General features: G+C 45.7%; 1 protein-coding gene across 4 annotated transcripts in view; it reads left to right on the top strand.

Annotated features, from left to right (window-relative positions):
- The first annotated feature begins 579 nt into the window (after nt 1-579).
- The window catches only part of PAFAH2 (platelet activating factor acetylhydrolase 2), a 29,522-nt gene continuing 4,150 nt past the window's right edge, over nt 580-25,951 (top strand). The window contains exons 1-11 of one of the 4 annotated variants that reach the window (XM_057700811.1): nt 580-645; nt 7,864-8,005; nt 8,953-9,106; nt 9,901-9,997; nt 14,066-14,134; nt 14,507-14,648; nt 15,822-15,935; nt 19,315-19,407; nt 19,501-19,592; nt 21,056-21,226; nt 22,984-23,138. In XM_057700811.1, the coding sequence (XP_057556794.1) occupies nt 7,916-8,005; nt 8,953-9,106; nt 9,901-9,997; nt 14,066-14,134; nt 14,507-14,648; nt 15,822-15,935; nt 19,315-19,407; nt 19,501-19,592; nt 21,056-21,226; nt 22,984-23,138 (1,177 nt within the window). In that variant the 5' untranslated portion in view covers nt 580-645; nt 7,864-7,915. Of the gene's footprint in view, nt 646-836; nt 962-2,019; nt 2,163-7,863; nt 8,006-8,952; nt 9,107-9,900; nt 9,998-14,065; nt 14,135-14,506; nt 14,649-15,821; nt 15,936-19,314; nt 19,408-19,500; nt 19,593-21,055; nt 21,227-22,983; nt 23,139-25,951 lie in introns of those variants that run through there. The other 3 variants (XM_057700802.1, XM_057700794.1, XM_057700818.1) reach the window with 3 other exon arrangements.

Below are 25,951 nucleotides of genomic sequence, written 5' to 3'. Positions count from 1 at the left end.
TGGGTCGTTTATCCCCCCAAAGACTAGAATGGAATGAAGTGCAATTGAACTCAAATATTTTATTTTGCAACAGGAGTTTGGGCCCAAGGTAGATCTACCTAACAGTGACAAAACAGATAAAGGAGGCTGTGACATCCCTGTCCCTGGGAAGTTTAAAACTTAGTTGGCCAGCAAATGTCCCCAGTATGGCCTAGTTTGGGAGTAGGAGACAGAGAAACAAACTCCAGCTGTCCCTCTCATGACCAGGGACTGTGGTTAGTCATGGGTGTTCTGAGCCAGCTGCAGAGCAATGATTAATTAGCCAGAGAGAACCATCTCTGATCTGCACTAAGCTTTTTATGTTCCGCCATCACCATCACCAACCACAGCTTTAATTAAATCCGTGGCCTGATTACCACACTGCAGTGCTGCCATCACTCTCTCCTGATGACTTTATCTTGGTTCCTGGAAGGATGGTGCTGGTGACAGTGTGTCAAGAGGAGAGGAGTCTAAAGAAGCCTGAAGCACTGGACACCGGTGATTTGAAAGTATGTGAGTTGGTGGGTGGAGCGATCAGCTATAGGACTCAGCACCTGCCCTCAAAGAACTCACAATTTATTGGAGAGTTAAGACCTCTCACTTGGGAGACGGGACCGGCAGCGTGAGGTAAGCCCCAAATGAAAGGTCCACACAAACATCCCAGCAACCGAGAGGGGGCAGAGGTCCTTTGGGAGTAGAGGGGAATCGGGGAAGCTTCACGGAGAGGGAGGATCCAGAGGAATTTTGCAGGAAGAACAGGATTAGACAGGCCACCAGGCAGGGCAGAGTGCCTAGTGGAGAGCAGAGCATGAATAACAGTGTGCAGGTAACAATGAGAACCTGCTACAGCTTGAGATTCGTGAGGAGGTGAACGCGGCTGGGGGTGGGGCAGGGCCGAAGAAAGGCGGTTCCTATCAGAAAACAACAAGCGCAGCACTTCAGAGTAAGTTGTGGTGGTGGTGGGTGGGGGGCAGGTTGGGGAAGACCTTGAATGCCAAGCTAAGAAGTTGGGACCTCATTCAGCAGGCAGTAGGAAGCCTTTGAAAGTTTTTGAGCTGCCTGGATGATCCCGTTTTCTTACGGACGTTTACAAGACTCCTGGGGATGTGGCCCTGTCTGCCTCCTCAGGTGTGCCTCTCTGTTCCATCCCTCACACTCTGTGCTCCAGCCAGAGTGTAACACAGTCTTCATACTCCCTGTACTCCTGGCTAAGTCCTATTCTTTCAGTTCTCAATTTTAACATTTCTATACGATCTCTAAGAAGCCTTGAAGACACCATCCCATTTCTCCCAAGCCTGGGCAGGTGCTCCCTTTCAAGAAGGCTCCCATAACTCCTTGCGTTTTCCCTATTAGAGCGCGTATCACTGCGTAATTCCTCATTTGCCGGAATCCTCCACTGGATTGTGAATTCTCTGGGGGCTAGAGACAGTAACTTGTTCACCAGTGTGTCCCTAAAAACCAGCACAGGGCCAGCAAAGTGAGGATGGGTGGAGGAGCTGGGGCCGGAGGGGCGGGGAAGAATCTCTCAGGTTCCTCTCAGTGCTTGACCCTGAGTTTCTTAAGAAGGACAATAGACGATCACAAGTGTCAACAGGTGAGGTTGGTGGGAAATGCGCCCTTTATTTGAATGGTGAGTCTTATACTCTCTCAGGAAGCAAAGTGGAAGGTGGAGGGGCAACGAAACAAGCTCAGATCTCCTCCCCACCTCCCAGAAAATTAAGCGAAACCCCGGCTCTCTCCAGGCACGCCCAGGAATTATTTGAGGCCTGGTGAGGCGGAGGATTACTAACCGGGACTATAAGCAGTAACCCTCCGCTCGGGCTTTGTCATCGTGGTGGAGGCTCCTCGACCACCAGGGGGAGGAATCGCGCCGCATCCCGGACCTTGGGAGGACTTTGGGCGGGTTCACACCACGAGGAGGGGCCGCGTAGAACTCTGGGAATTGTAGTCCTGGGGTGGTAATGTGCAATCTTGCACGGTGCACCTCGGAAGTTATAGTCCCGGACAGAGAGGCGGGAAAAGATTTTCGGCGCTAATGTCGAGTCTGGAAACTACAACTACCAAAGGGCCACGGGCTCCTGGGCAGTTTCTCGTTTCCGTTGAGTTGACCATCTGGGCTGCTTCTGAGGGGTCAACTTGAGTGGGTAAGTTTGATTGGAGAAAGCTTCTATTCCGAACTGAGGTGTCTGCGGACTTGCTCACATTCCAGCCCGGTTTTGGCGCTCCTCGTCTCAATCTCAGACTAATCCACATTAGTCTTTGATCTTATCTGTTTCCTGTTGAGACACCTCCATTATCCTTCCGCACCCTTTATTCTCCAGCTGTCGTCTTGCACTTTCCCTCCCAGCGCCCCTGGAGTCCCACCGTGAGCTCTCTCGTTCCGAGCCCTCAGCCCCACCCCGAGCCCACAGCATCACCTCTCTGAAACCTGGGCTTCTTTGTGCTCCACGCCTTCTGTGTGCTTCCCTCTTAGCCTCACTTTCCTGGTTTTCACGTTAGTGGAAGAAGGATCACCATTCATTCTTTCCAATTCACGGAAGAGCCCGGGACTGGAAGTCAGCTTATTTTATTCCAGCTCTGCAGCGCTCTTGCTGTGTGACCCTGGGCAGATCATACAGCCTCTCTGGGACTCACTCTCTTCATGTATTAATACAAAATGGAGATGACAGTTGCTCTCTCAGCCTTAGCTTGAGGCAGTGTTGTGGAGCCAATAAACTAATATGTGTGAAAGTGCTTTATAAACTGTAAATCCTCCACAAACGAGAGAGATTATTTTTACTGTAATTATTAATGTTCTGAAATACTCGTATCCTGGCTCCTTTTGTAGCTCCGCCCCCTTGTTGCTCAAACCTGCCCTTAAGCGCTTGGTGTCTCCATTCTCTAAGAACGGGATGACATTTCCTCACTTCCCCAGAGACCACAGACTAATGAGCATTAAGACTCCAGAGAGCTTTGTCTGAAAGGAAGTCCCAGAGAAGTGCTTATCTTGGACTCTGTCCTGAAATAGCCAGTGATGAAAAGTCCACACAGCTGGCAGAAGGGTGGTTCCTGCTCAGTGGAAACGGGGGCCCCAGCAGGAGGTGGACAGCTGCAGTGTAAGCCCTGTCCGTTCCCTTTGGGCTCTTCTGGGCCTGTTTAGTAGACTCTGGTTTTGGGAGGGGTGTCTCAGACCCAAAAAAGCTGGAAGGAAAGAAAGCATTTTGTCAAAGGGTTTAATCCAGAAAACCACAAAAACTTCAAAAACAAAAAACCAAAAACTTAGTTGGGTATGATGGAAGAGAGACAGCATTGTTAATTAATTCCTAACATTTTATGAGCACTTAAAATATACCAGGCCCTAGGCAATATCACTTTTCTTATTAAATTTCACTTATGAAGTGTCCTCATTTTACTTTTAAGGAACTTAGGCTGAGAGAGGTCATGTAGTTAGTTATGGTTAGAGTGCCTTCTATATGTCAGGTGCTTTACAGACATTCATTTAATCTTCATCAGCAACTTCATGAGTGATTGTTATTATTTCTATCATGTGGAGAAATTATCAGAGGCTTAGAATTGAAGGAACTTGCTCAAGGTCACACAGCCAATTAAGTGGTGGAGGTGGAATTCAGACTGTTACCAAAGTCTTTCTTTTCCCACTATACCGTATAGCCTAATTTTTAGATAAAAAAGACAGAGATTAAGAAATTGACAGGGTTTCAATTAAAACCAAATAAAGGAAGCATTTATGGCATCCCTACTATGTGGGGAAAGCATGAGGGTATGTGGTTTGGCCTCCAAAGAAATATAAAACACAGTCTACCCCTGTAGTATATCTGAAGAGATAAGGCCTAAGTATGTAAAAAATTAAATAGCATTCATTGGATAAATTGCTTGAGACCAGTTATATGCAGGACACTGCATTAAGCCTAGTAACTGGCAGGAACTTGCTTCTAGGTGGCCATGGGGATTAAACCAAGTGATATCACAGTCATTATCATTTAATTAATATGAAAATGGTGGACTGGAATACCATATATGCTCAGTAAATGTTTGTTGCATGCACGCATGTCTGAATAAAAGAAAAATCCTGGATACCACCTGGACCAGAGGTTCTTGAACCTTGGGGATCAGAAAGCTTGGGAAGTTTGATAAACTAATTTACCTCTAGGCAATGGGGGCCCTAAAATCTATATTTTTGAAAAGTTTTCCAGATGATTATGATAATAGATTTGGGAACCTCTGATCTAGATTCTACTTGGACCACTTATTGAAGGCAAGTCACTGATTGAAAACTTCTAGAATAGGTACTAATTCAACAGCTGTCCTGAGGCAGACTGTGATTGGTTATCAGGTGAGGGATGCAGACAGTACTCAGAGTTGAAAGCAGGGAAGGTTGGAAGGACTTGTAAAGCTTCACAGAGGACCAGCGATTTCACTGGGCTTTGATGGGTGAGGCAGGTTTGGATGCGTAGAGAGGCTTTAAGGCAGGTACCACCACGAACTGTTTAGATAAGGTGAGCCAAAGAAGGTAGAGACACCTGGGCTGATTTCCTTGGAGAATTCCACGGTATTTATTAGAAATAACTCTGGATGCTCTGTGTGGATGTTTCTTAGGCAAAATTTGCAAGTCAGGTTGGATTTTCCCACCTCCCCATTCTACTTGGGCATCAGTCAATACAAGCCCAGGCAATGCAGATTCATTTGCATGTTAGCCTCGCTCTGGCCGATTAGCTTCTCTAGTTTTTATTTCTTACCAAATTTAGTTTAGTTGATGACCTTCCCAGAAAACTTTCCAGGACCACCAGAGAGTTCTGTTCCCCTTCTGTTTGGCTATTTTTCAAGTGCCTTTATCCTGATTCCTATCTTACATAGTGTTCTCTGTTCGGGTTAAGACTGACATCTCTTCCTATAAGAAGCCACTATCTGGTCACCCAGTCTTGAAACCTGACTCATCTTTGGCTCTTCCCTCTCCCATAACTCCCCAAATCCACTTAGTTGCCAAATCCTATTGTTTCTACTTTTCACAAGAGCCAGGTACTACACTAAGTGCTTTAAATATCTCCATAGCAACCGTATGAGGATGGGGAGCACTCCTATTGTACAGATGGGGAATCAGGCTTAGAGAGATCAGATAACTTACCCAAGGTAAGAAAGCTAGGAAGCGAAGGAGCTGGCCTCAAAGTTGGGTCTTTCAGACTTAATATCTCTCATGTCCACGAGCTCATTTCCAGGGTAGATTCCAACTCCTTAGCCTAGCACTTGAGGGACTGCTACCCTCCAAATCTGGTCACATCTTTCTTCTCACTTTGCATGCACCACAAACTCGAGGTTTCTCAAGTGTGTTTCTCATCTCTGTGCCGTTGCTCACACACTTCCTTCTACTCAAAAGTCAGTCTTCCTCTGCCCTCCACTTCCAAGCTAAAGGAGCTCTCTTTCTTCTCAGAACTCACACAGTATTTTGTCTGACCCGCTTTTATGGCAGTTAGAACTTGCAGCTGCTTCACTGTCATGTGGGTACCATGTCCTGTGCTCCCTCCCCACCTGCCGTGGGTCCCCCGGGCATTTGCCCTCAAGGGGAAAAGGTCAGGGTCTGAGACTAAGCAGCACAGGTTCAACTTCCCTTTGGAGATCAACTCAGTGCTTTGTGATGACCTAGAGGGATGGGATAGGGAGTGGGGAGGGAGGATCAAGAGGGAGGGGATATACGTATACATATAGATGATTCACTTTGTTGTATGCAGAAACTAACACAGCATTGTAAAGCAATTATACTCCAATAAAGATGAAAAAAAAACCCCCAAAACTTCCTTTTGGCAAAATAGTCCACTGACTGTATCAGGATTTCAGCTTCTTTTTAAAATGAAATGGGTTTATTTTTAAATTTGCTTCAGAGAAACGAAATGAAGAAGCCTGTAGTAGAAAGAATATCACTTGTTATCTTCCAGAGTTAAATAGAATGACATTAGTATTATTGGTTGTCTGGGGTTTTCCGTTAGATCAGACAACTGGAAGTTGTCAATGAGGAGATCTATGTATAATAATAGTTCTGGTGACCTTAAGCAGCTCACTTAACCTCTTAGGACCTTAATTTCTTCATCAGTAAAGCACATTTATGTACTGGGCTGAGGGTGGTGGTAGTGCAGGGCTGATTGTGGGGAGAAATGATCTCTAAGCTCTCTTCTTGCCCAGGCATGCTTTGACTTGAACGCTGATCCATCCCAGAGCATCTTAAAGAAAGCAGAACCAGGACTCATTGTATCAGTTTAGATGCTTTTGGTTCAAACAATAGAAATCTAAACCCAGTTGGTTTAAATAAAAAACGGGATTTGTTGGCTCTTGTAACTAGAAGGTCTAGGACTGGGTCAGGTTTCAGGTACCATCTAATCCAGAGATTCTTAAAGTCTTCACAAATATGACTCCATTTCTCTGTGATTCTCTCAGCTCTGCCATCCTCCATGAGTAGCTTCATCCACAAGGTAGCAGAGTGACTGCAACAGTTCAAGGCTTCATATCCCCACGCCACTCTAGTTTAAAACAGGAAAGGACTTTTCCTTCCTCAACCATCAAACCAAAGTCCCGGGTTTTACTCTGTTTGGACCAACTTATGTCATGAGCCCACTCTTCATCCAAATACTAATGGGGATACCAAGGGCTGATTTGGCCCAACTGTAGAGGTTAGTGAGGTATCAGCCCCACCCAGATCACAAGGCTTCTGCGTAGGAGGGCAGGGTACAGTGGATATCAAGACAATTGATCACATCCTCCACTGTCACAGCCACATAGTCCGTGAGCAAATTCTGGCTGTGCTAGCCGTGTGTTCTTGGGTAAATTACCTAACTTTATTATTAAGCATCAGTTTCCTCATCTGTAAGACGAGATAACAATGCATATCCCAGAGGATGGTTGTAATGCTTTAATTAAATAATGTGTGTATGTAAGGCACTTGGCGTAGTTCCTGGCACAGAGTAAGTAAGGCTGCTGCTGGTGGTGGTGATGACGTGACTGAAGAGGGGTGGAGAGCAGTGGCATTAGCCCCAGTGCAGGAAGCAGCCAAGTTGCAGGGATGCTCTCTGCTCAGAGTGTGCACACCTGCCACCTTGAAGGGTCCTGTCTGATCTCCTGCCCGCATCGTGCTCTCCCTATCTCTGCCCCTTTCTGCTTTTATATCCCTTCTGGAAATGCTTTCCTTCTTTCCCCCCACCTCCGAATCTTCCTCACACTTCAAGGCCATCGTAAGTGCCTTTATAGTTAATAGTTTAGGTCTGTGATTTAGTCTGTGTGTCCCTGAGTCTCCTCACGAGCAGGGTCATGAGGGTTGAGAGCTCAGGTCTGGATTGCCACCTGGAAGCAGTGTGACCTGGGAAGGTTATTCAACCTCTTCATGCCTTAGTTTCCTCATCTGTAAAACAGGGTCTAAATAGTACCCTCCTCAGATGGTTGCTGAGAGGATGAGATGCTGCGATGTGTGTGAAACCTTAGTTCAGTGCTGACACAGAGTAAATAACAGATGTTGGTAGTTAGTGTTATTCTTAGCCTCATGCGGACAAGATCTGCGTTATATTCTCTGCAGCAGTTACAGCTGTGCTGGACACATAGTCAGTGCTGAATAAACACTTGTTAGTGGGTTTTGAGGAGTATAGAGGCTCTCTTTCCTTTCCATGACCATCTCCTCACCTCTCCACCACCAATAACAGGAAGAGCAGCCTCTAAACCTTAGTAAAGGCCGTGTAGCAAAGAGGATGATCTGGAAGATTGACTGAGTCACTGGCGGGGAGGAGGGGTGGACATGGGTGGCAGATGACACGGATAAGCAACAGGAAGCTGAGAGGGAACCAGCAAGAGGCTGTTCTGTGTTCCACCCTCCAGCCGTCAAGTTCAGCCAAGGCCTAAGACGTTGTTCAGTTCCACTGGTGATGAAATGGGGGTCAACCAGTCTGTGGGCTTTCCGCCTGTCACGGGACCCCACCTCGTAGGCTGTGGGGATGTGATGGAGGGTCAGCGTCTCCAGGTAAGTGTCTCCAGCACGTCTCCGCTGCTTCTGTCTGCACAGGGCTTATCGATAGTGAGTCTGATGCTGCAATTCCAGATGGGGAGAAACTGAGTTAGAGCTGGTCTGAATTTGGTTGTAGAGCCCCCGGGTCTCTTTTCCCTTTATCTTCCTCTTTCCAATTAGAAACGTCTCAGTAGATGAGATGATGGGTTCTTTTTCCCGCTTGGAGGAAATGGGGCCTCTGGCTTCAAAGGTAGCTCTCAGATGTCTTGAGAGCAGATGCCTGATCCTGGAAAGGTTTTGGATCTCATCCCAATCGTTGTATGAGAGGAAGAGCAGAGGACTATGTGCCACTGACCTCTGACTCCCTGATCTAGGTAGTCTCCTTTTTCTCCTCTCCTGCGTATTTCCCCTTTCCTACTCTGGTTCTGGACTTCCCCGCCATCAGTTCCTAGGTTATTCTCTGCTGGCCCTTGAACTCCACCTCTTCTTTGCAAGAGGCACATACTTCCTGGTAAGCTCTCACCTACTCCCATGTGAAGTGAGTGTGCTGCTGCTGCTTCCCAAGGGCCAGACTGGAGGATTGGCCTGGGTGACCCGCCGATGCCACCCCATTCAGCACAAGCGCTAATCCCTTGCTCTTGGGGCTCCTCCAGGCCTGGGCTCAAGGCCACATTTAAATCTTTTGATATCCCAAGCCTTGGAAATATTGTGGTACCCCTCAAATGTAATTCAACATACAGTTGGCTGTTTGAAATGACATAAGCCTTACATGTATGCTAAACATAAAATTGCTTCTTTCTGGACTTTCTGAATGCAAAATTCAGGCATATGAAGTGAAGGTAAAGTTTCTCGGTGTTGGTGCTTTGCTGGTGCCGCAAACACCTGCCGAATGTGTCTGTTGGGAAATCTAGCCATGCTTGGGCTTCTTGGTCAGAGCAGCTGCTCTCTTTTCTTTCTTACAGGGGAGCTTCTTTCGACTCTTCTACCCCTGCCAAGAGGCAGAGGAGACCACGGAGCAGCCCCTGTGGATTCCCCGCTATGAGTACTGCACTGGCCTGGCTGATTACCTGAAGTTTAATAAGCGCTGGGGGGGGTTGCTGTTCAACCTAGCTGTGGGTAAGGGCTGGCCTCACCCCTAGATTCTCTCCCAGCCGCTTGATTATGCTCCTAGGAGATCTCCAGGCAGGCACGGTACCTTGTAGTTTGCATTGTCCAGGCCTTTTGTAGTGGGACATCCATTAGCCAGTGTGGTATGGAGAGTTGGAGAGAATTACATACATAAGAGCTTTGGTTATAGAGGTAGACTGCCCTGGATTGGAATCCGGACTTTATCATTTACTAACTGTGGGGCTTGGGCAAGTTACTTAATGTGTCTGAATATCTACCTTTGCAGGGTTGTAGTGTGGGACGTACATAAAACGTGCACTCTAGTGCAGTGCTTGGGATAGAATGTGTTCCATAGATGGTGGCTATTACTCATTTATCCAGCATGTATTAGTTCCACTCTGTGCCAGCTATAGTGTAGATCAGAGAAACACGCTTAACTACCAAGGAGCATACCGTCTCCTGCAGTTGCCCCTCTAGCTCCTCCGCTTCTGGGTCAGATCACATTGAATCATCCACTTGCCCCAAAGGCCCCACCATTAGGAACTCTACCCGCATCTCAGGGATTTACCCTGTAAGTTGTTCAGTACTTTCCCTTTGGATTTATCTGCCCATTTTCTGTTGTGTTTATGCTGCCTACAGGAGAAAAGGGGAAAGAATAGGTGATTGGTTGTCCTGGGCTGCTTGGGCAAAAGGTGGTTCTCCTGAGAGGAGGGCCACATGTCCTCATCATACCTCTGCCCAGGCTGCCCTTGAGATTACAACTTTGGGGCAGCTGGAGGTTCTATAGCCCATGTCTCTGCTAGGATCTTGTCGCCTGCCTGTTAGCTGGAATGGCCCCTTTAAGACAAAGGACTCTGGATACCCCTTGATCATCTTCTCCCATGGCCTGGGAGCCTTCAGGTAAGAGCTGCTCTCCCCCAGACCTTGTCATAGTCCTTGCCTGGTTGCAGCTGCTGAGTCTTAGCTTATTCTCAAAAGGTAGAGAAACACGTGTTTGCATTTGCCAGTTGTCTTATCTGCCATCTGCTTCATCCCAAAGCCCTGGGTCCAGCTTCCCTAGAAGGCCTTCCCCCAGGCCGCTTTCACCTGGTGGAGCCTTTCAGCAGGATTCATGTCCTTGGCTTCTCATGTTCCAGCATTTATATAAATACTTGGTTTTAGCTTTCTTCCTCTATAGCAGCCTAGAATTACTAGAAAGAGCTTGAGCTTTATAGTCAGAGAGTCATTTATTCAACATACATTGAAAGTGCCTTGGCCTGGGGCACTGGCGGAGCGGAGAGGAAGACAGACTCGCTCCTGCTCCCGTGGAGCTTGCAGCCTCAGCTGTAAATCTCTCTGAGCCTAGATTTCGTCATCTGTCAAATGGGATGCTGCTCCCACAGGGTGGGTTGTGAGGATTCAGTCAGACAGGCACCTGGTAGGTGCACATGCATGCCAGTTCTCCTCTGTCTCTCTGCGTGGAGGATTGTGGGGTAAGAACTGTAAGATCTCTTTCACCAGATTTCGGGAAATGCTGGCCCAAGTTTTACAAGTCAGTATCCATTCATACTTCCCCCCATGAGTTCTGATTTCTGCACCTTGGTGTGTTATATATATAGCTTAGTAACTGTAGTGCATGTGTTCCTGTTTAAGCTTGTGAATATTCTCTCTATATGTTCATTTATCACCATATAAGTCTAGTTTGTGTCCCAGAGCGTTACATAAAGGCATCTATTTTTGCCTTTTCACACCCCCCACCCCCATTTAAACCATTGTCTACACTGTAGCCAGGGAGATCTATTTTAAAACCAAATATGATCTTGTCATTCCAATACATAGAACAGTGCCTGGCATATTGTAAGTGAATGTCATTTCCCTACTCAAATCTTTTTAATAGCCCTTTGAACTTAATTCAGCTTTTGTCATGGGCTTACCTGAATGCAGGTCCAGGAAGTTTCCAGCCTCATTGCTTGCTGCTTGCCTCCCTCCAGCTCTACAAATAGTCCTAAAGGCACTGGGTTAGTTTCTGCATCAGGGTTTTCATCTGTGCTGTGTGCTTTGTGGCTGTTCCCTTTGCCTGGATTATTTGCTGTTCTGCTTCTCTTTTCCTCTTCCCCTCTTTCATCTTTTGCCTGGCTAATTCCAAATTACCTTCAGGGTCTTAGTTCAGGTGTCACTTTGTTAGGGACATGCATCCTGACCCCTGTATTATATTAGGTGAAGTTTTCCGGTGGTGTGCTTTTTTTTATTAATTTTATTTATTATTTTTTGGGGGGTACACCAAGTTTAATCATCTGTTTTTATACACATATCCCCGTATTCCCTCCCTCCCTCGACTCCCCCCGGGGGTGTGATTTTTTATAAGACAATCTGTGCATCTCAGTACTTAACATAATTGTAATGAATTAATTGTTTATGTGATTATTCTTTAATGTCTGTCTTTTTTACTAGATTGTAAGCTCCACGATGGCAGTGCCTAGGGCAGTACCTAGAAAGTAGTAGTGTCCCAATAAATATTTATGTTTTGCTGGGTTCCATATATTCAGCAGATCTGTTGAGCACCTGCTCTGTACCAGCTCCTGGCATGAAAAGAAAGTGGGGCATATAGAGATGAATCAAGGAGTTTTCATCCCCTAGAGGAGACTGAACATGGATTCACATAACTGTAGCCCGTGGCAGGAAGTGGAGGACAGATGTGGAGCTGAGGCTAGAAAGGCAGCAAGATGGTTTTCAATGTTGCTTTCTTTTCTTTTCTTTTTTAAAAAGATTATTTATTTATTTATTGGCTGCATTGGGTCTTCACTGCTGCACGTGGGCTTTCTCTGGTTTTGGCGAGCGGGGGCTACTCTGCATGGCAGTGCGTGAGCTTCTCATTGCCGTGGCTTTTCTTGATATGAAGCACCGGCTCTAGGCACGTGGGCTTCAGTAGTTGCGGCACATGGGCTCAGTAATTGTGGCTCATGGGCTCTAGAGCACAGGCTCAGTAGTTGTGGTGCACGGTCTTAGTTGTTCCTCGGCATGTGGGATCTTCCTGGACCAGGGCTCAAACCCGCGTCCCCTGCATTGGCAGGCAGGTTCTTAACCACTGCGCCACCAGGGAAGTCCAATGTTGCTTTCTTATGCAGTAAATTTAGTACCTGCCATGTGCCATGCTGGAGTTGGGAATGCAGTAGTGAATTAAATAGAGCTCCTGCTTTCAGACTGTAGTCTAGTGGGGAAAAGAAGCTAAGAAATATTTCCTAAGCTCACAGATATTTTATAGAGAGAGCAGGTGAGCACATGACTTTAGAGAGGTCTATTGGGTCCAGGAGTCTGTACTGAGGCTTCAAATCTCTATAGACTGGGGTGACTCTGTTATAAATACTCTTTGTTAACCATAGTGAAATTCCAAAAAAAAGGTCAGGGAGGTAAAGGGACATGGTTTCCTCTTGTTGCATCTATGGTTAATTCAGGACCTGAAATCCTTCCCATGAGTCACAGACCTATGACTTCCCATCCCAGAGAGGAGTGTGTATATTTAAATATTACCTAGCCATTTGTAATGTGCCTCTGTCTCCTTTGATTCCCACATAGTCCTGTGAGGTACATGGCGGGGAATGCATATTTTACAGGTGAGCAAACAGGCTCTGAACGGCAGACTTGCCCAAAGTTACAGTTTAAACTGGGAAAGGATCAGAAATCTCTGGCTCTAAAGTCCAGTTCTTTTCCTGCCTGAGAGAAGTGAGAGAAGGTGATAAGAAGCTTAAGAAACTGACTTTCCAAATCAATTAGGATCTGAGTTGTATTTCACAGAAAAACCCCAAACAATAGTGATCTAAATAACATAAAATTTATTTTTTGCCCAGATAAAAGGAAAGCTAGAGGTAGGCAAAGCTAATATGGTAGTTCTACAAAGTTATCAGAAAACCAGACATGTGGCTTCTATTTCTAAGGGTATCTCATGACCCAGGGTGGCTGCTTTAGCTCTAACCATTACATCCACAGTCCATACAGTAGGAAGGGAGAACTCTCCTGAAAGTTCTGTATAACACAACTGCTTACATCCCATTGACTAGAGCTGCTCTGTCCATTAATGGTAGCTTCTAACCACATGTGCCTATTGAACATTTGAGATACAGCTGGTCCAAACTGAGATGTGCTGTAAATGTAAAACACACATTGGATTTCAAAGACTTCATATGAAAAAAAAAAAGAGAGAATGTAATAAAATATTTCATTAATTTAAAAATTTTGATTATGTGCTCAAATGATAATGTTTTGGCTGTTTTGAGTTAAAATATATTACTAAAATTAATTCCACCTGTTTCTTTTTACTTTTTAAAATATATCTACTAGAAAATTTAAAATTATTTAGGAGGATAGCATTATATTTCTGTTGCTGGGCTAGAACTTAATCACACAGACAAACTTGGCTGCAGAGAGGCTGGGAAATGTCATATTTTGATGCATGACAGTGTCTTCAGCTGAAAATTAGATTCTGTTATTAAGGAGGAAAGGGAAATAGGTGTTTGGAGTAGGCACTTAGCAGTGGCTGCCATATTTTTTCTGGGAAGTTGGAGGACAGACCAAAAAAACCCACATGCTAAATTACAAATGCATATTTGCATATTAAAGCAATAGAATAGCCAGAGTCCCTGTCCTCAAGGAGCTTCCCAACTAATTTGGGAGACATGCAATACATAGGCGATAAAAATCCAATTTTTTGAAGTAGCCAAACTGCATATGGGGGGGTGAAGGAGATGAGTCAGTGTATGGGGTTGAAAACCACGGTAGATTGATTTGCACGTGATCCCTGGAGGAGGACACTTGGAGCCTTCTGTGAGAGAAGGCGTAGGCTGGCAGGAAAAAGCTCCTGCAGAAGGGCTGCTGCAGATGAAACTTACTCCATTCCATCTTTTGAGATGGCTACTAGCAGAGCACGGTTGGACTGGGGGCTAAGGGTAGGCCATTCTTTTGATGACTTCTCTTGGTTCCTTCCTGAATCTTTAGGACACTGTATTCAGCCTTCTGCATGGAGCTGGCCTCCCATGGCTTTGTGGTTGCTGTACCAGAGCACAGGTGAGGGATGATGGTCACCATGAACCATCATGGGTTGGGTGGCTGCAGTGGCCTAGGCTATAGGCTAGTTCCCTATAGGTATGTTATTTCTAGTCCTCACAACACGATGCAAGGTAGGGATTAGGTCCATTTTAAAAGTGGTTCAAAGATGGTGAATAACTTGCTGAAAGTGACACAGCTGAATTGGGGTTCAAACCCAGGTCAGTCTCCAAAATCCACATTTTTTTCTGCTCTCCTATGTATGCCCCTGATCTTTTTCCCTGTTAGCTAAAGGATAATCTAGAATATCTTGGTTGAAAAGGAGGATTTGGTAAAAGGGAGAAATAAGTCCAAGTGTCTTCTGGTTTCTCTCTGGTGGCACATGTATCGCAGGGACGGATCAGCCGCGGCCACCTGTTTCTGCAAGCAGGGCCCAGAGGAGAACCAGCTCGACAACAGGTCGCTGGAGGAGGAGTGGATCCCCCACCGTCAAGTTGAGGAAGGGGAGAAGGAATTCCATGTTCGAAATGGCCAGGTAGGCTTTTGTCTGTGGGGAGGGAGAGTTACTAAACCTGTCCTCCCTGTAAAACACTAAGAAAGACTTTGAACTAACCTGTTTTGAAATCTCAGTCGTAGTGGGTTCTGAGTTTGTCACATCGGAGAAATGAGGTATTAATCAAGACTCTTAAAATTTCAAGTGACAGAAACCCAACCGAAACTTGTTAGGCAAAAAGGAGAATCGGTTGGCTTATATAAGCAGACTGTAGGAAGGGCAAGACCACAGGAACCAGACTCAAATGCCGTTGGGACTTGTTTTTCGCTCTTACCTCTGTCCCTTTGCTGGTTGGTCTCCTCTGCTAACTGGCTCACCTTATGAAGTTGCATACATTTGCTCTCACCATCTGAGAGAATGGGGCTGTTTTGGAGTTGTCCCCATTTCTACCCCAAGCTGCATTATGAAAAATCCTGGATAGAGACCCCTAGGCTGGGGAGAAGTACCAAAATACGAAGTTCCCATCCAAAATACGTTGCTAAATTTTTTTGGTGGGGGGAAATCCTCAAAAGTCAGGGTTAACGGAAGTGGGGGCGGGTGAGTGCTAGGCAGACAAAAACAATAGACATATGCTATAAATGGGTAAGTAGAATCCAGTCCTGGGTTGATAATAGGAACACTTTTGTGTCCTTTTGCTTTCAAAATGCTTTCATATGCCACATTGTATACCCATATTATACCCCTGTATACCATGGGTAAATAGGTAGAGTCTGAACAGCAGGGCTGACTCCATTGTGCTGTTAGGTGGTGCTTGCTGTGAGGAAGCTGAGCCTTTCTCAGGATGTGGGGCCAACAGTGCTTGCTGAGATGTGGGTGGGCACATCATCTCTGCACATTCTTTTTCTTTTCTTTTTTTTTTTTAATATTTATTTATTTGGTTGCGCTGGGTCTTAGTTGCGGCAGGCAGGCTCCTTAGTTGTGGCACACGGGCTCTTTAGTTGTACCACGTGAACTCTTAGTTGCGGTGTGCATGTGGGATCTAGTTCCCTGAGCAGGGATCGAACCTGGGTCCCCTGCACTGGGAGTGCGGAGCCTTAACTACTGTGCTGCGAGGGAAGTCCCCTCTGCATTCTTCCTTGGCTCTGTGGGGGAGTGAGATTCCCGCTGGATGGTTGTGCGGCATTCCACCTCCCCCTGGGGCTGTCTCTGTTGCAGGTGCATCAGAGGGTAAGCGAGTGCATCAGGGTGCTGAGGATCCTGCAAGAGGTCACTGCTGGGCAGACCGTCCTCAACATCTTGCCTGGCGGGTTGGACCTGATGACCTTGAAGGTATGGCAGCCGTTGGTATGACCTGGAGCACATTTTATTCATCAAGACTTTCTTGGTTACAAATAACAGGAACCTGACTCACTAGCTTAAACCAAAAGAGAATTTATTGGCTCAAATAAGTAGGAAGACCAAAGGCAGATTAGCTTCAGGCCAGTGTGGCTAGATCTGCAAAGCACGGGCACTCTCTCCCTTCTCCTGGCTCAGCTCTGCTCTGTGTATATGGGCTGCATGCTCACCAGACTCTCCCGGTTAGGCAGGAAAGGGGATTGCTGGCCTTCCAAGCCTGCACTGCAACTCAGCTCAGGAAAGGAAACTCTGTTAGCTTCCGGTAATCTGGAAGGGCCGTGCCACATGCCCATTCCAAGCCAGTCACTGTGGCACAGGGATAGGATATTCTGATTGGCCTGCCTAGGTTATACACTCGCTTCTGGGTCAGGGGAACCTGAGCACCAGGGCTGACAGCCCCATGGGGCCACACGGGTGAGGGAGAGATGGTTTGTTCCACAATGGAAGGGCTGTGGAGCCGCAAATGTGTTTACTGCAGGCTCATTCCTTCCTTTAAGGGAGTCCCAAGAACCCCCAGCAGGAGAGAAACTGTCCTCGCTATGGAATTTGTTGCTTGTATTATAAAGGCACATTTTGCTCCCCCACCCAGTCCTTTCCTCCATAACTTCAAAAGTAGCTCAGGCTTTATTTAGAGAACCAAGAAATCACACAAAAGCATGAAGAAAAAATAGAAACAGAATTTTTTGGACATTTTGATGTTTGTCCTTCCAGTTCTTTTAAAAAGCGTTTTTTTAAAAAACAATAATGTTATTATTTAATACACGCTGTTTTGTGGCCTTTTTCTTCATTTAGCAGAACAGTATGAATGTCTTCTTATGCCAGTTAATATTTTTGTATGGCATGCTTTTTAATAGCCACGTAATATTCCATTGTGTGAATGAGAATGTGGGGGGTGCATGTGGATATATATGTATATTTCTATAATAACAATTACTCCTTTATGAGTACTTCCTATGATGAGCTCTTTTCAGAAGCATAATGCGTTATCTCTTTACATAGAAAGAAACCAAGGATCAAAGAGGCTAAGTATCTGTGCAAGGGTACACAGCTAAGTGGTAGAATCAAACGTTAAACTGGGGCTTTTTAACCCCAAAGCCTGTGCTTTGTGCTCCAGAGCCTCTTTAGAAAATATCTTTTAAAGGCTCCGGTTAAAGTCTTCCAGGAAGAAGCATCAGCCTGGGTGGCCGACAGGTAAGGCAGAACCTGCATCTAGAGCACTTTGCCAGCTATTTGGTGTGTGTCGTCAACCCCCACCAGACAAGCAGGGCCCAGGCACCGAAGTTCAGGCCTGTGTGCCTGTGGGCCTGGGACAGCCATCGAGGGATGGCAGGCTGCGTGTGGTTGGAGCAGTTAAGAGGCAGTCTTTTGGAGGAATACAGAATAAAAAAAGCTAAGTAAATTTTCATCTGTCAGAGTCAGCGAGATGCACACATTGCTTACTCACCCTGTTGGCGGAGCTGTGGGAGATTGCCCCATGCAGGGCCGTTTGGCAATAGCTGTCAACAGCACAAACGTGCCTAGTGTTTGACCCAGCAATTGCCAATTCTGGGAATTTATTTTACACATCCCTGCACACATGTAGCATAATGTATGTACAAGGTTATTCATCCCAGTGGTGTTTGTAATAACAAAAGATTGACAGTATCCTTAATGTTCACCCATAAGTGACCACAGCTGGTTTAGTACATTATGGAACAATGGATATATTATTTTGGATAATACTAATTGCTGTAACACATAAGCCCCAAATCTCAGGGGCTTAACAAAGAGAAATTTATTTCTCTCCCACATGAAGTCCAAAATGGGTGCTTCTGTGCAAGGGCTGACTCAGGAATCCAGGCTCCCTTCATGTGATTGCTCTACCCTCTTCCACTTGTGAAACCCAACTCCACCGTGCACATTAAGCCAGGAATAGGAAAGAGCATGGAGGTTTGTATGGAAGAGTTTTTATAGACCAGACCTGTAAATGGAGATAATCGCTTGCACATTCTGTCACAAGACCGCTGTCACTCACATCCAGTCACGAGGCCACATCTAATTGCTGGGAAATAGAGTCTAGCTGTGTGTCCAGGAAGAGGAACAGTTTTGGTGATCGCTAGCTGACTGTACCATGGTGAAATCAAATGTAGCTGTAAAAAAGGATAAGGAGGCTCTTTATGTACTAATATTATTATGTAAAAAAAGTAAAATACAGTATCACTTGTGTAAAAGAGGGGAAAGTGTATATTCATGTTTACCTGTGTAGGCATAAGTAAGTTCTGCAAAGACAAAGGAAACTTACCTATCTAGGTAGAGAGTGGGCAACTGTGTGGGAAGGGAATAGGGTAGGTGGGAGACTTCTCTATATACTCCTGATTTTAGAGTTATGTGAATATATTAACTTCTTAAAAAAGCAGAAGAGGCATCAACCAACCCAAAGGTACTGAGCAAAGAGGGGAGAATTTAGATACCAAAGCTTGGGATAGAAGTTGGGGAGAGCAAAAGAAAGCATGGGTTCAGGGCAGAGGCTAGGCAGCAAATCCTAGAGAGATTTTTTTGAGCGCCTTAGCAGGCAGCTGCAGTGGCTTTTTATATAACCATGTCCCGAAGGCTTCTGTGGGCAACCGGAAATAGATGCTTGCAGAGTATATTAAAGTGAGCAGACTCACTCTGCTGGATAAAAGTAAGGACAGATAGCAGAGGAAGTAGAACCTGAGTTGGTTTTGGTACAAGCAGTCCTTGCTTCAGAGCAAAGTGGTGGGGGCAGCAGGAGCGCCCCCATTCTGTCCTTGACTGGCTGCATGTGTCATCCATCCTTCCTGTTGGACCAGTTGTAAGGCAAGGCAAGGATCTCAATGAAGAGAGTGCTTATTCTTTTTTTTTTTTTAGCCATGCCATGGGGCTTGTGGGATCTTAGTTCCCCAACCAGGGATTGAACCCAGAACTCCGCCAGTGAAAGCACCGAGTCCTCACCACTGAACCACCAGGGAATTCCCGAGAGTTCTTATTCTTAACATGCTCTTATACTCATAGGTCCCATAATTTCTTTTTTTTTCATATATTGTAACATTTATTTATTTATTTATTTATTTATTTATTTTACAATCAACTGCATATATTTAGAGTGTACAATTTGGTATTTTTTTTCTTATTAGTAATGTATATATGGCCATCTCAATCTCCCAATTCATTCTCCCCCAATCCTCCCCGCTTTCCCCACTTGGTGTCCATATGTTTGTTTATTCATTTATTCATAGATATTTGACTCTCTACCTGGACAAGGTATTATAGGTGTTAAGATTATTAAAATAAAGATGAAAAATGTGATTTTCAGAATCACATCCCTACAGTCCAGGAATGGCCTGACCAGCTGCTTTCCAGTGGGCAAGAGGCGCTTAATACCGTGGTTTTGGAGGGCTCACCCACGGTATGGTGCTTCTGCATCATTGCCTCACTGTTTCTTCCTTGTGCCCCTGAAGAGTTCCTAAAAATGCACCCGTGTGTTTCTGACCTCTCTCAGGGCAGCATTGATGTGAACCGCGTGGCTGTAATGGGACATTCATTTGGAGGGGCCACAGCTATTCTGGCTTTGGCCAAGGAGACCCGATTTCGGTGAGTTTCCCAGTGATGCTGCTGTTAGCTCCACACACCATGCATTCATTCAGCAAGTGTTGTGTGTTAGGCACTGTTTTGGGAGGTGGGGATTCAGTGGTGAAGAAGAAAGCAAGGTCTCTGACTTCATGGAATTATGTTATTGTGGGAGGAGACAGTCTAGTAAACAAACAAGTAATCAAATCCCTGGGACCCAAGTGCAATGAGGAAAATAAAACAGGCTGATAAGCTAGTGTCTGGAGGCTTCGTTGAGAAAATGACATAAGCTAGACTCAAAGGCAAAGAAGTCAACCACATAAAGGTCTGGGAGAAGATCATTCTAGGCAGAGGGAACAGCTAAAGGCCCTGAAGTGGAAGCAAGCTTGCTGTTTCAGTGTGGAAGGAGCAGAGTGAGTGAGGGGGAATCGATTTAAGACATGATCAGGGAGATAAATGGTCCGGGTCATGGGGCCAGGTCATGGGGCCTTTTGGCCAGAGTAAGGAAGTTAGATTTTATTTTAAGTATGATGGGAAACCATTGAAAGCTTTTAAGTATAGAAGAATCTTATTTACATTTAAAAACCACTATGTGAAGAGTGGGTTGTAGCAGGATAAGACTGGAAACAAGGAGGCTGATTAGAAGGAGGGTATTTCAGAGTCAAGATGAGAGCTGAGGGATTTACTCTAGGATGGAGGTAGTGGGATGGAGAGAAGTGAAGGGAGTCAGGATAGGTTTTAGAATGTTCAGGACTTAGTGATGTATGAGGTGAAGGAAGGAGAGGAGTCAGGGTTTTTCCTTTGTGTGTCCATCATTTGAGTGGAAGATGATTGTTCTTTACTGAGATGGAGGAGACTGGAGGAGCATTGGAGGTGGGGGGAGGGTAGGATGCTAATCTTAGGGCCTTAGCTTTGCCCTTGGTGACAGAGATCACTGCTTGACAAACTGGCCATGACTTTGAGTTGTGGAACCAAGGAGGTTTTTCCTGACCTCCCTGCCATGTATGCTCTGGGCTTACATAGCAGCTTGTGCAATCAGGGCACAAAGGTGTATTTTGCTACCTTGTGTGTTCTGTCTCCATTGCTGTTCTGGGAGCTCCAGGAGAGCAAGAACAGTGTCATTTATCTCTGTATCCACAGCACAAGGCTCAGCACATAGTAGGTACTTGATGAGTTGAATGAATGAATGAGTAAAGGAATGAAGTGCCATTCTGTGTGACTCAAGTCTGCTGCCTGAGAATAGATCCAAGAGAAGGAGGAGGTCTGATCCTTGCTTTCAGAGAGTTTAAAAATCTAGAAGGATTTTTGGCGACAGGAAAAGTGATCTCTGTGCAAGATCCTGACGGAAGGTTATCAGCCCTGGTCCCCTTCCTGGCTTTCTGAGCCTTTACCCCACTGAAGGGAGAACTCCAGCTCTCCCCCCATTACCCTAATTGTTCTTGCTTGGGTCTCTGCATGGCAGCTCCACGTGTCTGGTCCTGTTCCAGGTGTGCCGTGGCTCTGGATGCTTGGATGTTCCCTCTGGAAAGTGACTTTTATCCCACGGCCCGAGGCCCTGTGTTTCTCATCAATGCTGAGAAATTCCAGACCGTGGAGAGTGTCAGCTTGATGAAGAGGATCTGTGCCCAGCATGACCAATCCAGGATCATAACTGTCCTGTGAGTAAACCCCAAGGTCGTGATCCCCCGCGTCCTCTCCGTTTTCTACTCAGCTGTGGCTCCCTTAACTTCCTCGAAATTATCCAGAAGTTCTAGCCATTGTTAGAATACCTAAATACCTCCTGAACTTCAAAATCTTAATGCCTTTAAAATTCCATATCTGTCTGTCTCCACTTAGCTCCACCTACAGTGATTTATTCACTAGTTTATATGACTTTATGACAGGGTATTATGGGATTATGTGTTGGAGAGGAAGAGGTGTAGGTCTGGGTGGACTCCAGGAATCTGTAATCTCACTTGGGAATTTTATTGAGTCTTTTGAAGAGTATGGATATAGTAGACCTTTGATACTCACAAGACATATTTTTAGAGACCTTCGTGAATACCTAAATTCAGGTATCTTCCATAAACCATCTATGCTCTGCCTAAGAGAAACCACATTCTCTTCACTTTCATCATCAGCACTGTCAGATAGTTTGATTTTTAGGAGCCATTTTTCACAGAGAGAAGATTTTGAGTAACTTTAAGAAATGAACTTTACATAGGAAGTGGCTTAGAGCCAAAGGTACAGGGCTAAAGTCTCACCGACACGTCTCTGACTTGGTCCTGCCTCGTACTTGAGCCAAACAGCACACAAGCTTCAAGGATCCCAGGTCCTATTTCAGCCAAACGACAACTACATCTCATGGACCTATGAACTCATTCCGGTGGTCGAAATGCCATATCCAAAGCTTGGTGCTAGGGGTCTGCTCCGTAGGCCATGGCTTCTTCCCTTACCCATCTTGGCCCAGGCTGTCTTCCTTGGGGCCAGTCCTCCCCTTTCATTCTGATTTCATGGTAGCAGAGGACTGCTTGACAGTTTCCCCAAGCCATTAAGATCCAGGATAACCGTGACCTCTGGAGGGAAGGGAGAGCAGTTGGTAAGGGGTACACAAAAGCTGCGGATTTAACTCTTAATGATGTATTATTTCTTAAACTGAGTGCTGGATACTCAAGCATCCGTTATATTTTTCTTTATACTTTCTTATGTGCCTTAAATAATCCATTTTAAAGTCAGTTTTTCTGCATGATATCAAACAGAGTTTAGCATTTAGATCTTCCTTCCCTCATTGAATTGATTAGTAAATTTAGTTATGAGTAATTTAGCTCAAAATGAACCTAGTGAGAAATTTACCTTCAAATTAAGTGCACTTGATGTCAAAGGACTTAAATTCTAATCCAGAAACCATCTTTTACAAGCACTTGCCCTAACTTTTCTGATTACTTAAAGGCACGTTATTTCTTTTTCCTATTTACTTTGTGGTACAGTTCTGAGCTGGTATGTTTTGTGAATGTTCAAAAGTCACTGGGTAAAAGGCATGGGGTGATAGTTTATAATAACGTGGGAATGGCGGGTCTGTGATTGTTTATAATAAAGTGGGAATGGCAGGTGCTGCAGACCTCGCCTCTTTGTCCTGTCCCCTCTCCAGCTGACGCCACCTTTTTCCTGCATAGTCCAGCCTTATGGTCTAGGCAGCTTTGAAGCCAGGTACACCTGCTTTCAAATCCTAGCTCTGTCCCTCACTAGCTGTGTGACTTTGGGCGGATCATTTCTCTCCTCTGGTTCTGTCAAAGAGGAAAATACTTCCCTTACAAGATTGGTGTGAAAATTAAGTGAGATAATGCGTGTAAAGCACCTTGCACATTATAGATGCTTAAATATTTGTGTGCCCTAGCCTCCAGACCCTTACCAGATACTTATTTTTCTTTTCCTTTAGTGGCTCTGTGCATCGGAGTCAAACTGACTTTGCGTTTGTGGCTGGTAACTGGATTAGTAAAATCTTCTCCACTCAGACCCGTGGGAGCTTGGACCCCTATAAAGGTCAGGAGACTGTGGTGCGGGCCATGTTGGCCTTCCTGCAGAAGCACCTTGGTAAGGAGAGAAATGGGGCTCCTGGGGCAGCCGGGGGGGTCTCTTAGACTTCCCTGCGCAGTGGTCTATACGGACATGTCTTGGGTCAGGGAGATTTATGGCAAAACCTGAGTGAAGGAGAGAGTTACATAGAATTCTAGAAAGAACACAGCTGAAAGTTTGGAGATCCTGATTCTGTCTCTTACCACCTGAATGACCTTGGCCTAGTCATTTAACTTCTCTGAGCCTTGGTTTCTTCATTGTAAATGGAACATTCACCTCTCTCTACTCCACTACCTCTGTGCTACCTGATTAGCTCTCACCTTATCTGTGTCGTGGAGCAGCCTGTGATGATAGATGGGCTAAATTGTGGACGTGCTTTTTTTGGAAGAAAAAAAAAAAAGCATAGAAGGATGATGACTAGTTCATAAATCACAGGCCAACAAATGTCAAGGACTGTAGTGGTCTTTGGTCCAGCCTCCCACCCAGGGGAGACGTCCTCTTATATCTTCCCTGCTATCTTCTCCTCATATCTTCTCCACGCAGCGTGGAGAGTACACTGCTCCGAGGGTGAGCCCACTCCATCACTGGAAACTTTAATAGTTTTAAGAATTGATATTCTAGTTAGGCTTTTTTTGGTTACAAGGACTAGATATTCACTAATTTACCTCGAGAAAGAAATGGGAGTTTGTTTATGAGAGTACACCTGGCCAGGTGGGGAAGGGAAAAGTTACGGGAACTGAGGTAGCTTGTAGGACTGGCTTCGCTCTCTGTCTCTCTGTTGGGCTCAGTCTCTCCGTCTCTTCCTCTCATGACATCTTGTTTCCCTTTGCTCGGGTCTGCATTTTCCCTCTTTCTCCTCTGTGCTCTGTCTCTTGCTGAGAGCATCCGCTTAGTCATGGTTTCGCTTCCTCATCGCTTCGGTTGGCTCGAACCACTTGAGGCTTGTTCTCTCTCCTCGTGGCTTCCTTTTGTCTTCAGCTGCCTCTGCTCACCACCGCACTTTCTGGGATTTCTTAGACCAGATTCCCAAGAGAAACGACTTGGTTGTACCAGCTCATCTTTGCCTGCCAAAACACATTGTAGGCCACTGCCCAGCCCGGGCCCGGAGCTCTCTTGATCAGATGTGCCTTCCTGATCCAGTGAGAACAGAGTAGGCCACCACTGTCTGTGCAAGGCTGATCCCTCGGCAGGTGCTGGGCGTAGGGCAGCTTCCTTCAGGAGGGAGTCAGGCTGGCCTGGGTTTCTAAGGTTTGACGTAACTCCGCCCTAAGACCGAGACCTGATTCTTTGTAACTCCTCCCCACTTGCCCTGGGTATCTCCTCAAGAGCTACCCCCAAGAAGCCGCAGGCCCCTTGTACATGGTGGCTCTTTAGATATTTGAAGTCACCTATGGTGTCCTGTCTGAGTTTTCTGTTCATTAAGCTAAATGTCCCCGGTGCCTCCACCTGTTCCCTGTGCAGTTTCCCATGTGGCCATTTCTTTCCCTCTTTGGATGCGCTGTTTGTTGGTGTGGCTTTTAACATGTGTTGCCCTGACTTGAACACGACATGCCAGATGTGGTCTGGCCAGTGCCTGGTATAGCAGGACGGTCGCCTCTGTGCTCTGGACCTTAGACTTCTAGTTGGATGGCCTGAGTGTATTAACCTTTCCATTAAGTGCTGAACAAATTTGATTTGGACTGAGTTTGCTTTTAAAACGTTTCTGTCCTGGGTTCTTCCCTGGCGGTTCAAAGGTTAAGACTCCGAGCTTCCAATGCAGGGGTCGTGGTTCAATCCAATCCCTGGTCGGGGAGCTAAGATCCCATATGCCCTGCAGCGTGGCAGAAAAAAAAAAGGATCTGTCCTATTTCGAATGTATTGACTTTTTGAACGTAAATTTGCATTTTAATATTTATGCCTGTTTATTTCATCTTGCTCATCATGAGTCATTATGCAGGCACGGGTTTAGAACCTTTAGGGTTAATAGAAACCTTAGAGCATCATTTTTATCACTTGTTAGGAGAGTAGTGGATCTGTGTCTCAAGACTTTAATGGGGCCTGACTACATGGTCCTCAGCCCACTTCCCCTGTTTCCTCTGAGGCACCACATCATTAGGGAAGAGCTAAAGATGACTGAGCCCTGCTTGAGTAGCAGTGTCCACTGAGCTAAGATACTTATTATTGGAGACCAGCAGGAAGATTAGGAGAGTGTTGGACTGTAGGAAGATTGTTGAGGATGTGCTTTTTGCCAGACCTTCTGCGAAGTACTTTAGTTACATTAGCATGTATAATCCTGAAGGTGGCCCTTTCCAGTGGGTACTTTTGTTATTAACTCCATGTTACAGATGAGGATGCTAAAGCTTAGAGAATTTAAGTAATCTGTCCAAGGTTATCTGGCTAATAAGTGGCAAAGCCGGGATGCCCCCTAGGCTGTCTGATTCAAAAGCTCACGTGCTTCATGGCTGCACTGCTCCGCCAGTGGCTCCGCTGGCCCAGGGATGTGCTGAGTCTTCGGGAGACACAGAGCATAGGCCCTTACACTGATGGGAGGGAAAGGACAGCCAGGAAAGGAGCCTCCTCAGACAAAACGCTGCTTGTCTCTAATGTTAGAGATGAGGAAGGCTCACCAGGCAGGGAAGGGGCAAGGGTCTTTTAGACAGAAGGCACAAAGGCTGATGTGGGCCTGGTCAGTTTTGAGAAGCTGTGTTTAGTGTATCTGGAGTTCAGGATAGTGAATTGTTAGAAGACAAAGGCAGAGAAGTGGGCAGAAGCCAGATGAGAAGCCCACGTACCTGCTGAAATAAATTCGAATTTTATTCCATGGGCTGTGAGTGTCTTTGTGGGTTTTAAGC

This window comes from Hippopotamus amphibius, chromosome 1, assembly GCF_030028045.1.
Source record: "Hippopotamus amphibius kiboko isolate mHipAmp2 chromosome 1, mHipAmp2.hap2, whole genome shotgun sequence".
NCBI classification, from domain to species: Eukaryota; Metazoa; Chordata; class Mammalia; order Artiodactyla; family Hippopotamidae; genus Hippopotamus; species Hippopotamus amphibius.
This window is presented reverse-complemented; position numbering and strand designations above follow the sequence as displayed.